Here is a 17,013-nt window from a genome sequence, read left to right as displayed (position 1 = left end):
AGGTAGGGGATCAGGAGGGTATGGGAAACAGCAGCGCCGGGTTCCAGCTACGTGCGCCAACAAGTTTGATATATATATATATATATATATATATATATATATATATATATATATATATATATATATATATATATATGTCACATTTCAATGGCAGTCACACATGTATTTGAACAACCACCCATTCCTCAAGACACTTACTGACTGACTAGAAACTAATTGGCCATGGTGTCCATTCAGGCTCTTGCATTTAAGGAGGCAAGGCTTTTGAAAACACAAGGCATATCCAAATCTCTTTGCACTCGCCGCCACAGGCTCATCAGTTTCTCGGGTCTCTGTCCCATCGACATGGCTGATCTCGGCGATCCTTTGGGGCCCGCCCCATAGAAGTCTAGTGCTGTCTGACATTGTGCACTGTAGGCATTGGTAAAGGATGTTCTCCAATAAAGGGATCAGGTGGGAAAAACATTTCACTAATGCTTAAGGTAGAGGTTATGTCAACAGGTGGGACCAAATTTCATGTCTAGTATTAAGATTTCCTGTGCCATAGACACACATATGTTGCTTTTAAAAAAACTTCCTTTTTGTGCCACTGGCTTTTAACTTTTATAATTAGTTCGTTTCTGTCCTATAACTTGAAAATAGTAAGAGTAAACATTTGTTTCTATCTGTTCAAAATCGAAAGATGTTGAGCTTTTTACGTGTAATTTGCGTGAAGTCATGTTTTAAGATACTGCACAAAAATAAGATGATTCCTTCCTAATTTTTCGGTTTTGTAACAGTGGAAGGGTTTCCAATCATAAAAGACCTTTGGCACTGGTCATGATAAGCCTGCATAAGAAATTTCAAGCTTCTGGGTATATTAGTTTTAAAAATATCAATTAAACAATTTGAGCTTTGACAGAGCTGAGTGACAAAACACAAAACACAGCGCTTTTCTTAGGAAATAACTGGACTTATTTGTAAAAATGCGAATAGCTTGCCTGAAACTTTTATTCCGGAGCTTCATAAACTGAGAAAATTTAGATTTGGCTAGACAGTCCAGTAAGGGTTGAACTATAGTCTGTCCTAATACTTGCAAGCAATCGTATTAACTATATGCAACGTGAATGACTGAACGTTAAGTTTCCAAATATAAAATAGCCGTGGAATGTTTTTTAGAAACAACAAGACGCTCTTTTTTGTATACACAACTATTATAGTCCTTTAAAACTTGTGTATCCATACAGTCAAAAGAAGGGTTACATAACAGAAGATCGAGACGACAAGTCCCGATCATAGGGATGTTACGTATCGTCCCGAAGCTTGGACTACGGTAGTACCTACATTTTGCACAGTTGGATAAAGGGGAATCTAAACGTGGAATCTCTTACTTGTGGACTTTCGTTGTTTGTTAGAAGATGATACATAAACGGATGGACATTGCTTTTCATCATATTCTTTAAACAATTAATCTGCTTTCTGTGACTTGCAATCAACTTTGATTTTTAATTATTTTTTCATTCATCCAGGTGCAAGACTACATTTCAATAGACGGAGTGCGTGATAGCCCAGTTTGGTTTGAAGGCCACTGCAGGGCAGGAAAAGTGGAAAGAGTGGCACGCTAAATAATCGTATCCACATTGCTTAGGATTCAGCACGCATCTTGACATAACCTGACTCTCGATGATCAGTTGCATGGATTGAACTAAAAGAAAAAAAGTTGCAGGTGCTTTATTTTACACATGCCCGTCGTTTTCTTGTAAAAATACCTCCCTTTTCATCACTGTGCTTAAACTGCATACCCTTATAATCTATTGAACTAATTTGTTGACAGATTGCGTGAGATGACACCGGTGCAACGTTCTTTCACTCTCGTTCACCCACACGCGATATTCCTTGTTTGGCAACTCCCTCCTACGAGACTTTGTCCGACGGTCAGTTTCATAAGTTTTCGTTTTAAAGTGTGAAGTGAATTACGCTTTTTAAGACAAATAGGTTACTTCTGGCGTAAGACTGATGAGAATCGTTATTCTGTTACCGAGTGTTATATATTACATGCAGTTCGAAAAACACAAAGCCGTGGAAGAAGAGAAATCAAGAGAACTAAATGAATGACGATATCACAGATCAATAAATTCTGAAACAAATCATACATTTGAGCAATAGAAGACATCTCAAGGGAAGTAATAATGAAATATCCCCCCAAGTAACTCTACAAATAAATACCTTAGAATTGCGCATTACTAATTATAGCAAATATGAAGTGTTAAACGATATAGAGTTTAGGAAACGAACGATCACTTCCGAAGTTCCGAGGGCAGCGTGGATGAAGGCAGCGTAGTCAGTCAGGCTGCTAGGCAGTTGTCTTCAGTTATCGTGTCAAGTTGGACGTAGCCAAACAGTGGATCGTGGACTTCATTTTAACTCGCGAATTACCTAGCTTCATTTGTAATTTCGATCCCATTTTAGTATATAAACAAAGCTGGTATTAAGTGATATTATGGCTTTTTCGACTAGCATTGCACATTTTTATGTATTCAGGGTGATAACCAAAGAAAAGTTTCTGAGGTTTAAACCAACGAAAAGTTTCTAGGTTTACCTTGTAGGAGATAAGTGATAAAAATATTTAATCAGCTCGCCTTTGATCGTCGTATAATGCCATACTTTTTGAACTTGAAGTGCAATAATTTTAGTTTTCTGCCTTCTGTGAGGGGTTAGCGCAACATTCTGTAAACAGATTAATTTACATCGAAGTCGTCAACAGATAGTAGTCATCAAAATGGGTGCCAATGCAGAAAAAAAGTACGAGCAGTACATCCAGGGTGCTATTGAGAAGTACAAGACTACAAGGAAGGACCTCATGATCAAATTCCGGTGAGTATCACAATCATTATTCAGCTTAGGGTACGGTTTAAGTATGTACTAAGACCATGGTTTTTGGAACCCTAGGTTATTTGGGCAGAACAAACGGTCTTCCGGTGGTAATAAGCCTAGTTTAGGACCATTAGGCTAACAGCAGTTGTTTAGGAAAACTTTGCCAAGTTCACATAGTGATGATGTCCAACACCAGACGCGTCAGGTAACACTGTGAGGAATGTACTTTCTGAAAGAGGTGTAGCAGAGAATATGACTATGGATAAGATACGATTGAACTAGTGTCTTATGAAAATCAGGAAGTTGGTTGTTAGGCCTAGTCGTGCCCATGGTAAGAATGAAGGACAGGAACCAAAAGCAAACCTTTTGTAATTTCGTCTGCTGTTTTTCGTTATTCGTTAAGTAAGAATTGCTAATAACAGTCACTTTCAGATCTTAAATTTGGCAATCCTAATCGCCAATATTAAATGCAAACAGGAATTGGAGCTGAAGCTATTTGAGCACCAAGGGTAAACACCTATTTGTAGAGTCCTGTACTGTATAACTTAATTGGTTTTACGGATTCTTGTGCTGCTAACCCCAAATTATTCAAAATATTCGCAGGCTCTCGAAACAGTAAACTTAGGGTGGGTGTAAAACAACTCAGGCTTGGCAGTTTATACGGATAATAGCGATAACGGTTGATAAGAACAAGGACGTCTTCCAGGCTACATTGAGGTGACAGTGGCCCCTCCCAGGTGATACTTTACAAAACCATCATTGAAATTTTGTCATCATCCCAGCAATGGATGACTCTCATTTTGGCATAAACGCTAATCGGGTTAATGGTTGTTCTTGTTACAAGGGTTACGTCGTAATATAATTTACATTGAACTCTTGCCTACGCATACGGTGTAAGGAAACTCATGTTTAACGGTGGTAGACGAGAAAAATGGAAATATTCATTGCTCATCCAACGATCGGAAAATTAATGCATTGCTCTTCTAACCTGTAGGCTATAACAGGTCCTAAAAAATTGCTCATCGGCACTAGAAATGCTGAAAATTTCAATTCCAAAGTCGAAGTAGCTTAAGACCTGGTACTATGGGTTGTAGTGGATGCAGGTGCTCTGTAAAGCAATTGGCTCGCTCATCTTTTTGAGACTCAACACAAGATACGCCATTGGAAGATCCCTGCGTAAATAGTGCATATGAAACGTGGCAATTTGATATGGTTTTTTGATTATGTATTTCTTTAGTGCAGAGGAGGGAATGGTTGGAGTCGGAAGTAACACTGATGTGGCACATCAGGTACAGTGTTACACACACACACACACACACACACCTATATATAAATATATATATATATATATATATATATATATATATATACATATATATATACATATATATATACATATATCATATGTATATACATACACGGTGTACACACACATACATATATATATATACATACATAAATACTTTATACGTACATACAAGATATATACCCCCACACCCATAACAATAATTAGTAAGCCGTTAGTTACTGTAGTATATATGCGTTACAACCAAAGGACCGGCTTTTGTAGTTTTACTTTATGCTTTTATTTAATTGCAAATCGAAGCAAGTTTTCTAGTTTTTATTATGTTGAGTAAGGAACTTGTTATGGGGCATTGTGCCCATGCCTTCCTCCTTCCCAACGCAGTGTTAGTTCACTTTGTCCACTTTGTTTGGTTTTGTGTACAGCCCAGTAAACTAACCGTTCAAATTACCCCAATGTAGGTAATATATTATACACATCAAATTTTATCGCATCCAAAAGCATACACAAATAATACTACATCATACCATTTGGAGTTAACTCCAAGTAACCGCCTGAAGTGAAGGTCATACAAGGGGAGAGCATATTTAAAAAAAGAACTAAAGCCTCTTCTATTCTGCAGGAGTTACGATACTGACGAGAAAACACTAAAAGACAATTATAAAATATAAAAGCCCCTTATTTTGAAAACGTATAAAGGGCCGCCGGAGAGGAATCTCCCTCTCCGCCGGGTTTTCTCGCCAAATCTCCCTTTCCGGCGGGCCCTTGTACGTTTTCAAAATAAGGGGCTTTTATATTTTATAATTGCCTTTTAGTGTTTTTCGTCAGTATCGTAACTCCTGCAGAATAGGAGAGGTTTTAGATCTTTTTTTAAATTTGCTCTCCCCTTGTATGATCTTCACTTCAGGCGGTTACTTGGAGTTAACTCCAATGGTTTGATGTTGTACTATGTGTGTATGCTTTTGGATGCGATAAAATTTGATGTGTATAATATACCTATATTGGGTTAATTTGAACGGTTAGTTTACTGGTCATTATAAATCACAAACCCAGAGTCTGATATTCGATATTTTCAATTATTGCATTAGGCCTATCTTTAAAAAAATCTGATAGCCGCATAGGTAATCTACTCAGCTAATTAACCAATGCACGTTGTAAGAATACCCACTGTAAATATGTGGAATAAAGGTATTATTATTATTATTATTATTATTATTATTATTATTATTATTATTATTATTATTATTATTATTATTATTAATCTTTAAAAAGAAGACAAAATGCAAGATCAGCTAATCCATAAATACTAGATTTTATAGTTGTCATATTTCTTGACCATGGCCATACGACTTTATAATTTGCTTCAGATTTATATTAAGACTAGCAGCCATAGTTATGCACAACTGCAATAAAAGTTTCATCCGTTTTTCAGAAGTGATTCGTTTTCTGTGCCATCAATCCAATTGCGAGTATATCAAAACAAAAAAAATGTGCCGATGTTTCTTCGGTGCAATCGAGTTTTCTATACAGCGTATAATCAAGGCCATTGAAAATAGATAGATCTTTCGGTAGTCTCGGTATAATGTTGTATGAGCCGCTGCCCATGAAATTTTAACCACGGCCCGGTGGTGGCTTGTCCTAAATCATTGCCGGACGAACGATTATGGCTAAATTTAACCCTAAATAAAATAACTACTGAGGCTAGAGGGCTGCAGTTTGGTATGTTTGATGATTGGAGGGTGGATGATCAGCATGCCAATTTGCAGCCATCTAGCCTCAGTAGTTTTTAAGATTTGAGGGCGGACAGAAAAAGTGCAGACCGACAGATAAAGCCGGTACAATAGCTTTCTTTTACAGAAAACTAAAACGAAAGATCCTAGAGCGATATCTTCTTGAACGTCAAACATTTGAGAGCATTGAAAGAAGCGGTCCGTTATTATGTCTGTCCCTTCTAGAAATACCATCATCTGTATGCTTTCAGTATCTACTATTTACAATATTTTCTCCGATAAAATTGTCATATTTTTCCTTTTACTGGTGGACATCCCATTGAGTTTAAAGTAGCCTCTCTCTCTCTCTCTCTCTCTCTCTCTCTCTCTCTCTCTCTCTCTCTCTCTCTCTCTCTCTCTCATTGAGGAATGGAATTTAGGCCAAAAAGCTTTATGACCTGGTCAAAGTGCTGAAAGGGAAATTGAGAGTAAAAAGGTTTTAAAGGTGTAACAGGAGGAAAGCCTTGCAGTTGCACTATGAAACAGCTGTTAGGAGAGGGTGGAAAGTAAGATGGAAGAGAGTATGAATGAGGGTAGAGCAAAACGAATGACAGGAGTGGCAGCTAGGGTCCGACGGGACGCTGTAAAGAACCTTGAGTAATGCATGCAGTGCACCGTGTGAGGTGCACTGACTGCGGTACATCCCTACTGAGTAGTTCTTTGAATTATCAGAGCAACATTTTCATATGTGTAAGGTTTTACCAACAGAATCCTGAAATATTGCACCGAATTCTCAGCTCCTGTCTTATATATCGGTTAAAATGACCGTAAATGCTTCGCATCTTCTTTGCTCTATACACTTCCTTGGTGCCCATCGTGGCATATGACAGGGGCTGTCTCCACTTCCATTACTCCTCTTATATTCCTTGTCCAATATGTGTGAGCTCCTTTCATTTTTGTGCGTCTTCCCTGCCCATTTCTCCGTAACCAAACAACTGTACCATTCCAGTATAGTAGATGCTAGATTAGTTATATCGGGAGAGTAAGTTATCGGCCTGTTAGCTCAGTTGGTTAGAGCGCCGTGCTAATAACGCGGATGTCGAGGGTTCGATCCCCTTACGGGCCAGTGGTAAACAATTTTACAAAGTTTGGAACTATTAATTAATTTGACTTGCAAAGTAATGAAATAGGTTAAAGGATCATGTGATAATCGTATAAAGCAAATTGTTTTCCTACTAAAATAGTTATATGCCCGAAGGGAACAAATTGTTTTCCTACTAAAATATTTACAGCATATGCCGAAAAGGACACGCCATTTTGGTATACATTGTAAGCTTGCGTGTAACGAAATTTATTATAAAAAATATTCTTATGCATGGATTCTCTCTCTCTCTCTCTCTCTCTCTCTCTCTCTCTCTCTCTCTCTCTCTCTCTCTCTCGTCTGCACCTAAACAAAATTATATAATACACATAAGACCTGCCAAACTTACATTGATATATATTACATGTAAATTGAACTGCTTTCTGTAATTACAAATTAGAAGACTAATAGGACGCCACGGTAATATGCTGTAAACACAAAACAACTCATTTGATAAATTTTTTTTTGTCATTATCGTGTATCTTTTTTTTTAGTAAGAAATTCATTTTTGTAACATCCCCTTTTTACGTTTTTTTTTTAAAGACTTCGTAGGTAGTGTTCGGAGAGGAGTTTTGCTTCCTTTACTTCAGTCCTTTGTGTAGTCATTGCATACGGTGTATTCTGAATCATTATGAGGAAAAAATCTGAAAAGTATTCGCCCAACGTGGGGCTCGAACCCACGACCCCGAGATTAAGAGTCTCGTGCTCTACCGACTGAGCTAGCCGGGCTTATGGTGACGGGAAGAGAGCGACGTGTACAATTTGGGTAACTGGAATTTTACTGACTCATTCTAATAGGTATAACCTATAATGTGTTCGTGAAATCACTCGAACTGATGTCATATCTCTTATTATTAATCACTTTATTGATAATTTTGTAGGCTTTTGGTTATAGAGTTTAATTTTAAGATATCTCTTAAATGAAGTAATGAGGTTTAACATAATTAATACACGTCACCGTCGTCATATCTTAGTATACAAGAATGTCATGTACTGTATATTGGTTTAATTTGAAAAGATTCTTAAGTCGGCTGCCTTAGAAGTGGGTCAGTACATCTCTTTCGTAATACTACCGATACTGTTACGTAAGACGGAAGCGCGGGAAAATTCAAGATCGAGGTTACCCGTGGAAAACTTAACGAAGTCGCGTAGGCTGTACTTCATACGGCAAAAATAAGTTAGTCGCCTATGGCCTTAAAATACCGATGGCGCCAGTTCTAGTTAGGGAATGGTTGTCTAAAGTGGACCCTGAAACCGATGCATTCAGGGGTAACATGGTCTTAGATAAAGACCGTGACGAAAGGATTGTCCGTTGCAGCCTCTCCCCGAAGTATTTTTATAGTTAATTAATACCTCTAATTCCTGGCATCAGACGACTTGTAAAATGACCACTACCTTCATAACTGTGCAGTGGACATGGAAGATCTTTACAATTCAGCCTAATTATTTGCTGTTTTAAGATAGACTTTATTCGAGCTCCGAACAGAAGCAGGTTAGTTCCAGTGTTCTGTAGTACAGAACATAGGAAAAGAACTGGGAGAAAAAAATGCTCTGAAAAAGAAGCAAACAAGCAAAAAAATGAAGAATTTAGAAGAAACAATGAAAGCTGATATTGTGATGGCGAAAGCAAGATACATAGAAAGGAAAGGCTAACAGCCCAATATTTAAAAAAAACTGAGTACAGATGAAGCCATCAGATCGAAACCGCATAATGTAAAAACAGACTTCGGAGGAAAATACGCGAATGAAGTCTGTGCCCTGTATAAAGATGACAAGACGGAGCATTTATTCTTGTGGGGAGAGAGAGAGAGAGAGAGAGGCGGGGATATGCTGTGAAAGGAGAGAGAGAGAGAGAGTGAGTGAGTATATGCTGTGAAACCCTAAGGTAGGAGAATAAATAAGGCAAGCTGTGACAACGAAGAGACAGCCGATGCCCAAAACTGGGAGCAATACTCGTAGGTAGTGTTAATGGTGCGCTGCGAAATGTATATTCAGTTTGTTCCTGGGGAAGAAAAAAAAATGTTGACCCTGTGTTTCGGGTAGTACTGAAAACAGTTGATCGTTTAATGCAGCAAATGCGAGATATGGATAGGTATTATTCTCGAATAGCAGGGAGAAAGTTGGAGGCTGAACAGCCGCGAAATGATTGGAGAAGTGGCTCAATAACAGGAAAGGAAGCAAGGTTTCGAAGAAATGTTTATGTGTGATGGTTTGTTCTCGGCGTTAAACACCGCATCAGGAGTTTGTTTTACGGATGTGATTTTTATTTATGGACCAGTGCATAGGGAAATGCCCGTTTTCTTAAGAAGATTGTGAACGTCTGTGATTTTTAGACATGCATTCGTGTTGGTTTCTACAATTGCCGGAAATTCTTTTTTTTTTCTATCTTCTTTGACTTTTTCCTTGCGTCTGTTTCTTAACAATGTAAAGGAATGTGAGAGGAAGAGCAAAGACCAAAATCACATATTTTCAAAAGTGGCATTTTTGTTAAGTCACCCATTGCAAAGAATGGACAATATCTTAGCACTGCCTGAATATAAATGTGGATTTAATGCATTCTGTAAGGTTGTGGGGCACGTAAATACAAATGCATTCAAATTGGAAAGCATGGAATGCCGTAAAGGAAAATTGTTTCCAAGTAAAGTATTCTGATGTGTCCGATATAAGTTACTTTGCATTTGTTCTGTCATATCTCTATAAATTTTGCATTTATTTTGTGATATCTTTATAAATTTCTATGTCGGGACTTCATGTAATATTACAGCGAATGGAGTGAGGAAAGGTTAGCCCGAAAAGAAAGTTAAATATAGATGACTAAATGCGAAATATCATTGAAGCGCCAGTTTTACTCCAGATTGACCAATATATTGTAGTAGTAGTAGTAATATTGTTTTATTGTTTATTGTTGAAGGACATTCAAAGGCCCTACTCCGCTCCTTATGGACGCTCTGCGGGGCTCCCCAGAACGGTACACCACACTAGAGTTTAAAATTTTCACTAATATTATCACCAGCAGTGTAGCAAGACGCTGAACAAGTAAGTCTTGTTTCCTCTTGAATGAAGCAACGTTGTCCAACGATCTGAGCTCTTGAGGCAGCCTATTGAACAATCTAGGCGCAGCAATCTCAAAGGCTCTAAAACCAGTCTGTAAATTACATTTCGGTTCCTCCAATCTTCGACGTTCGGTGTCATGTCTCAAGAGTTACAATTGCAACCGTTTGAAAGTTACGCAATAATCGGTTGACGTATACAGGCTTTTCATACTGCAGTGCCTGAAACACCGAGGCACAATGTAAAGTCAATCCTCGCTTTAATGGGCAGCCAAAGTAATTCCTTAAGAACAGGCGTTATTCTATCTCTAGGAAATATTCGTTTAATAAGTCTAGCTACTCTGTTAATAATCCTTTGCACTTTCCTCAGTTGATGATTAGGGAGTCCTAACAAATAGTAGTAGCAGTAATAGTAACAGTAGAAAAAAGTAAGCACAGTATCCCGAGATATCTACAAAAGTCGTTGTAGTCTGACCACCTGGTGTAATTTTGCTAAGAAATGAGGTATTAAAATCCCCAATTGTGCACCATAAATAAAAAAAGTAAAAAATGCGCCGAAGTCGAGGGTGCCACTATATTATGATATCGACCATCCATTTTCTACGTTTGACCCTCAGGGGCTAGTACTAAACACGGCGAAACAGTGTAGGTGAGTCACTGTTTCGCCTTGTTTAGTACTAGACCCTGGGGGATCAAATAGTTTTGTGTATAGTTTGAGAAAGTAATTGCCATAAGCCTTAATTGGGTTGTTTTGTAGATAGCATCGTAAATTTTGATAGGTCGCTAATAGCTCGGTTGATATCATACTATAGTAGCACCCAATCGAGTTTTCTGTACAGCGTATAATGCTGTATGAAACTCTCAGTCGCGGCTCATGAAACTTTCAGCCACGGCCTGGTGGTGGCCTGTGCTGTTGCCACCTGTAGCGGTGCCAGACGCACGATCATGGCTAACTTTAACCTAAAATAAAATTTTATGTAATAGAAAATTAGGTGTCAGGGTTAAAAATATCCGAAGTATTGTATTTATATGCCATCCTTATTTTTAGCTCGCTTTGAACAAACACTTAGAATAAACACGTCCTCGTTTTTTATAAGCTTTATTGTTGTTGTTGTTGTTGTTAAGCGTGTTTGTGTGGTTGTACATATGTATATATACATATATATATATATATATATATATATATATATATATATATATACAGTATATATATATATATATATATATATATATATATATATATATATATATATATATATATATATATATATATATATATATATATATATACAGTATATATATATATATATATATACACGAGTATATATATATATATATATATATATATATATATATACACGAGTATATATATATATATATATATATATATATATATAAAAGTATATGTATATATATTATTCCTCTGTTCCTCTGACAGGTGTTACAGGGAAAGCCCAATATTGTCAATCACCAGATAATTTACTGATAAGTTGCCTAATCAGTCAGTCACCGCTACTATCATGCTTTTAACTGCTAAATTTTGAATGAACCCTTCAGCGTAAAATGTTCACAATATCACCCACTTCATACACCTATACAGAGCTACAAATTAACCCCGCTGCACACACACACACACACACACACACACACACACACACACACACACACACACTATAGCATTCACAACTGTTTGCACGCATGCATTCCTGCAAGACTTTTATCCAGCATTTTCTAAGTCTGCCTCATGTGGAAAGAATGGGCTGGGAGAGGTTGTTGAAGAGGTGATAGAACCAAGGTCCTTCCATTCCAATACTTCCGTTATGATATCTATCCAGCACTTTTTAGGGCGCCATTTTCTGCCTGCCAGCTCAGTCTAGTCATCGTCCATCGTTTCCATGTAGGCTAACCATAGCATCTCAAAACACTTAGCCTTTCATTCGCCTACGCTAACCAATGGACGGTTTCAATTTTTCTCTCATGTTAATGAAAAATCCACGCTTCCCTTCCATACAGGAAATGTGGATCAACATGTCCATCTTACAATGACACCTTGACTTTCATAGATACCCCCAGCCTCTCTCCGGTATTTTGGAAAAACTCTTCCTCCCTCCTAGCTTCCCCTGTTTTGGGAATTGAATGTCGTACTAGCATACAATATTCCATTAAATTATTCACAAGTATCATTGCTAACTGACTGCTCCCATCCTTCATAGTAACATTCGTTGTTCCATCTTCTTGGTTTCATTTTACCCTCACAACCGTACGCTTGCTCAAGCATAACCTCCACTTTATCTCCTTGCAAATTTCAGATTTGTTCTTAGTTTCATCAGTTTCTTTTCACTACCCTCAATCAGTACTCTGTGATATGCGAACATCAACTATTTCACAGATTATTCACAACTCTTTTTCTTAAAACCAAACCTTGCCACATATGTCGAAATTTCTGTATACATTTTTCAGTTAGACAAATATTCAATGTTTTCAATAATCTTTTCAGCGGATTTCAATCCTTTGAAATGTCTTTGATGTTTCCAAACTTCGTTTACTTTTCTGTGCTTAACTAGTTTCATTTCATAGTCAACATCATATGTACTGTACCTATTAAGATGGAATAGCCTGAGTTGCAAAAGTTACCTTATGCTCGCCTTCACTGAAATTGTTTCCTTATAACCAAATAGTCTGAGAGGACCGCGTTTGCCCAGTCTCCTGTTATATGACATACTAGTTTTAAAGATGGCCATTTTTACCTCATTGACCCCACTCGATTATGGGGGACAGTTTTTAAATTGCATAATCCACACGCAAACAGATTATCCGCATGCATCCGCTTACATTTCAAGAGCAAACACAACTTTTTCCTTGATCATATGGAATATAACAGGTAGCCCCTTAAATGTTGTCTTCAGTGACAACATGCATTGTCTTCATCCGTAAAATTTTATGATAAGGTATTTCAGTTTAATTAAGTTTAAATGATTGTTGTAAACTTTTTATATATTTGATGATATTTTCAGTACTTGGGTTAACATTGACCTAATATATCCAGTGACAATTTTCATTTGATGAATAACTTAGAGGTCTTTTGTCGCATTTCAGTTTTGGAGAGGAAACGGTGACATTTAAATTTAATTTTATCATGCAATAAGAACTGTGTCCTTGGGTTCACATCCTACTGACGGATGATGCAAACAGGTAGTAGAAATTGAACATTATTATAACATTAGAACTGTTCACCTAAACTCAAGGGCACATAGGATGCCAATAGAAGTACTTTGAAACGTGGAAAAATCTTGTTGCCTACTATATCATTTACTTTTTTCTGGACTCAGTTATGTCTCTACTATCAGTATCGTAGTGCTGAACTTATCACATATCACATATGTACTAAGAACACTGGCGCTAGTTTTGCAAATTACAGAGATAGGGAGAGGAAGAAGTATACTATTAAGACAAGCATGAGAAGAAAAACCTTACTCTGACCTACCACTCGGTCCGGATGTGGATGCCTAAAACACGGCGGGGGTTTAGCAGTTCTTCTTTGCAAAAGTGACATCGCACTAAATTGGAAAATTTTCTTAGAATCTTCAAAGAAATAGAACTTGATATTGACTACCTTTGGAAGCCTATGTATAGATGGAATGTGTGGAACTGTATGTGATTATATTTAGGCCTACGTCCATTTTTTAAATTGCTTTGTTGAATTATGTTTCAATTATATGAAGGTTATGTTGTGGAAAAAATGTTATAAAGACAAATTTATGTTGATGATAAATTTAGCAGTGCTGGAGTACCTTTAGTAGGTGGTAATTACCATGATTCTTTGTTAAGTGTATCTTGTTTTTTATGTGTGTGTGTATGTAGGCCTATTTGAGGTTGGGTTTTGGGTTTAGTTCTTTCCTGTTTGTGATCAGTCATACTCTTTTGGTGTAATTCGTTATAGTGCAGTATACCGTGCGCTTTGAATACGTTCGGAGGTCATGCTGTCCCTTAGTGAAGTACCAGTAATTTCTACATAGCCTAACTAGTTGAGTGGTCTGCGACACAGCTGCACTACTGAGTTCGGCTGCAGTGCTAAGAAACTTGGGATATTTTTAAAAATATGGGGATCAAAGCACAGCACTGTCTGAATTGACATTACACGCATTAAGTACGCGCAACCGGCCAGGATAAGTAACTTGAAATTCTCTACTTTTAATAAGAAGCAGTGAAAATCCTGTTGGTATCTGCGTCAGAAGAAACACTTGAGATTTCCTGTGAAACTTTTGCATTGTGTGACCTTGTCTACTGTAAGAGTAGTCATCAAAATAGTTTTAATAGACTGAACGTTTTAAATTCACTTTTTGCATTTCACAACGAGCAATTGAGTTGGTAAGCATCGGTCAGGGTCGTTGAATGTTGTTTGATATCCCTCTCTTGCTTAGTAAAACAGCTGAATGAAGTCCTTTCCAAGTTGACTGCCTTCTTACTATGGGATTGCCGTTGCTCTCTCATATGTTTGTCAAGGACGCATTATTTCTATTTTCATAGAAATAATGAACCATTCGCATTTTTCACCAATAAAACATGAATGTAGTAGTCTGTAAACGTAGGGGTTAAACTTATTGTTGCAAGCTCTAGTTGAAAAAAAATTATCATAAAGAGGAAGCTAGATTGTAATAATTGATAAGAAAGCCGCTCTAGTCTGCCGACATGACAGTGAACGTTAAGGCGTGACCTCTTTCAATAGTCATTATTGTTTGCCAGTTATTTTTGAAATATGTCTTGGTCTGAAATGCTTAGCAGCGGTGAACTGTAGACAACCTCTTCGCTGTTGCATGTGTTAAAGCGAACAGTAAATGTAGAAGCAGAGGTAGAGGGAAAATAGTTTTTTGAGGAGAGAGGAATTTTCCCAGGGTAATATGTTACAGGAATGACTTTGAAATCGTTTGATTTGGAAGATAACTTGAAGGCTAATCAACCTTTGACTTTTTTCTCCATAAGCTGATATAGGAGGAAGAAAGATAGTGCTTGTGAAGGCCTCTAACGTTTTGTGAAATATTTTTCATAACATTTGCGTTTTAGCAACTGGAGAGCCTGAAATGCAGCGTTGCATATCTTCATGGAATCAGGGAACATTTTTTCCAAAGACATGTCATGTTTTATGAACTTCGCTTCGAAAGGAACTCCTGCAGCTAGAAAAAGATAAACTCGTGATTTTCTTGATAATGAAGTTAGTTGGAAAGCAAATTAACTGAAATGTCATAATGGATATTTGCAGCACCTATCAACTTGCAGGTGAAATATGACAGAGTAAATTTAAATTGGTTGAGGGCTTCTTGACTTCGTAAATAAGGGATAATGACCCAGGAGGAGGAAACTTACTAACAGCAGCATTGGTTAACATTAAAAATACTGGAGAAATGTCCATAGGCTAAATGACTTATAATGGATTGTTGACCTACAAAATAATACAGATATTGCACATATGAAATGTGAAAAAGAATGATTAATGCTCAGTTCACATTGTCAGCTGATTTGAAAAAATCAACTGACAACGTTCAGTCCTAATTAGATTAAAAATTTATGATTCATGAAAACTTGTATTTTTAATGAACAAAGATTCCCTTTCATTCCACTGATGTAAGACATCAACGAGGCGAGATTCCTTGATCTCTGAAGAAGACACGTGGCGAAGTACCATGATGACGGATAACGTCATCTGCAACACTCCCATCTTTTTGAAGACCTTCGCTTTCTTCACTTATTTTGGGAGGCACTGCGCGTGCTTTTAGTTTTCTGTATAAGAAAACTATTGAGATGGGTTTTTTTAGTTTTCTGTAAAAGAAGACTTGAGATGGCTTTGTCTGTCCCTCAGCACTTTTTCTGTCCGCCCTCAGATCTTAAAAACTACTGAGGCTAGAGGGCTGCAAATTGATATGTTGGTCGTCCACCCTCCAATCATCAAACATACCAAATTGCAGCCCTCTACCCTCAGTAATTTTTTTTTTTATTTTATTTAAGGTTAAGTTTAGCCATAATCGTACTTCTAGCACTGCTATAGGTATGCAACAACACAGGCAACCACCGGACCGTGGCTAAGAGTTTCATTGGCCGTGGCTGAAAGTTTCATACAGCATTATGCGCTGTACAGAAAGTTCGATTGCGCCGAAGAAATTTCGGCTCATTTTTTACTCGTTTATTATATATTGTTATAGTAGTACATCTTGGCGTCAGATACTTGCTTCAGTTTTGCTACCAGCGCTTCTTAAGATTTCGCTCTTTGGCTTCTGTTTGAGTCAGTTTTGCGTTTCACATTCCATCAACGTTCATCACGTTATAAATTTCTGTGAAATCGCCCGAAAACGCCTTGTCTGCTTAGGCATCTGACATAATTTTATGATGTATCCCGCAGTCACCATTGTGAATGGTGGTTGATACCAAAGACTTAGCCAAGGTGAACTCCGCCCACGAGCAAACTAGCTGTTCTAGTCGAGTCGGATGTGGATGGAAAGGGAATTTCCATATTTAGATCGTAAGATTTACCACACCCGTTTGACCGATCAGCCCAAAACACACGAAAATCAACAACATTCACAACTGAATTTATTTTAACCCTGCCGACTTTTACCTGTAGGTTTCAAAATCATTCCGCTTCACTTCCAGAACTTCCGAAATGTAAAATCTTTTTCACGCAGCATCATCCTTCATTCTCTCCTCGTGACCACTTCCTCTCATGATACAGTCATCCTTCTTTTCACCCATGCCAATAGTTTTACTCGGTATTATTCGTTTCTGTTTATTTTTCGCCATTTGTTACAGTGAACAACCAACCGGTCAGTAATCACGATTTATATATCTTACCTACACGAACAGTTTATCATATGCAAACTGATAACAGAAGTAGAATCGCCGTATCAGCAGCTGTGTGAGTTCTTGAGTAATTAGGCTAAATGTGTTAACTTGAGCCTCTGGTTAGGT

At 37.5% G+C, this 17,013-nt stretch overlaps 2 protein-coding genes and 2 non-coding genes across 6 annotated transcripts in view; 3 read left to right on the top strand and 1 right to left on the bottom strand.

The window, feature by feature from the left end:
- Window positions 1–1,870: 1,870 nt before the first annotated feature.
- Window positions 1,871–17,013, top strand: part of LOC136835648 (formin-2-like) — a 344,992-nt gene continuing 329,849 nt past the window's right edge. For all 3 annotated transcript variants that reach the window (XR_010852223.1, XR_010852224.1, XR_010852222.1), the window contains exon 1: window positions 1,871–2,853. The gene's annotated coding sequence lies outside the window, so the exon portion shown is untranslated. The remainder of the gene's footprint in view (window positions 2,854–17,013) is intronic.
- LOC136835758 (micronuclear linker histone polyprotein-like) overlaps window positions 2,759–17,013 on the top strand; it is a 51,450-nt gene continuing 37,195 nt past the window's right edge. The window contains exon 1 of the mRNA XM_067099617.1: window positions 2,759–2,853. Coding sequence (XP_066955718.1) covers window positions 2,759–2,853 — 95 coding nt within the window. The remainder of the gene's footprint in view (window positions 2,854–17,013) is intronic.
- TRNAI-AAU (transfer RNA isoleucine (anticodon AAU)) lies at window positions 6,918–6,991 on the top strand. Its single transcript has one exon. It is a non-coding gene; the product is annotated as a tRNA-Ile (tRNA).
- TRNAK-CUU (transfer RNA lysine (anticodon CUU)) lies at window positions 7,663–7,735 on the bottom strand. The gene has a single exon. It is a non-coding gene; the product is annotated as a tRNA-Lys (tRNA).

Source organism: Macrobrachium rosenbergii, chromosome 55 (genome assembly GCF_040412425.1).
Source record: "Macrobrachium rosenbergii isolate ZJJX-2024 chromosome 55, ASM4041242v1, whole genome shotgun sequence".
Lineage (NCBI taxonomy): Eukaryota > Metazoa > Arthropoda > Malacostraca > Decapoda > Palaemonidae > Macrobrachium > Macrobrachium rosenbergii.
This window is presented reverse-complemented; position numbering and strand designations above follow the sequence as displayed.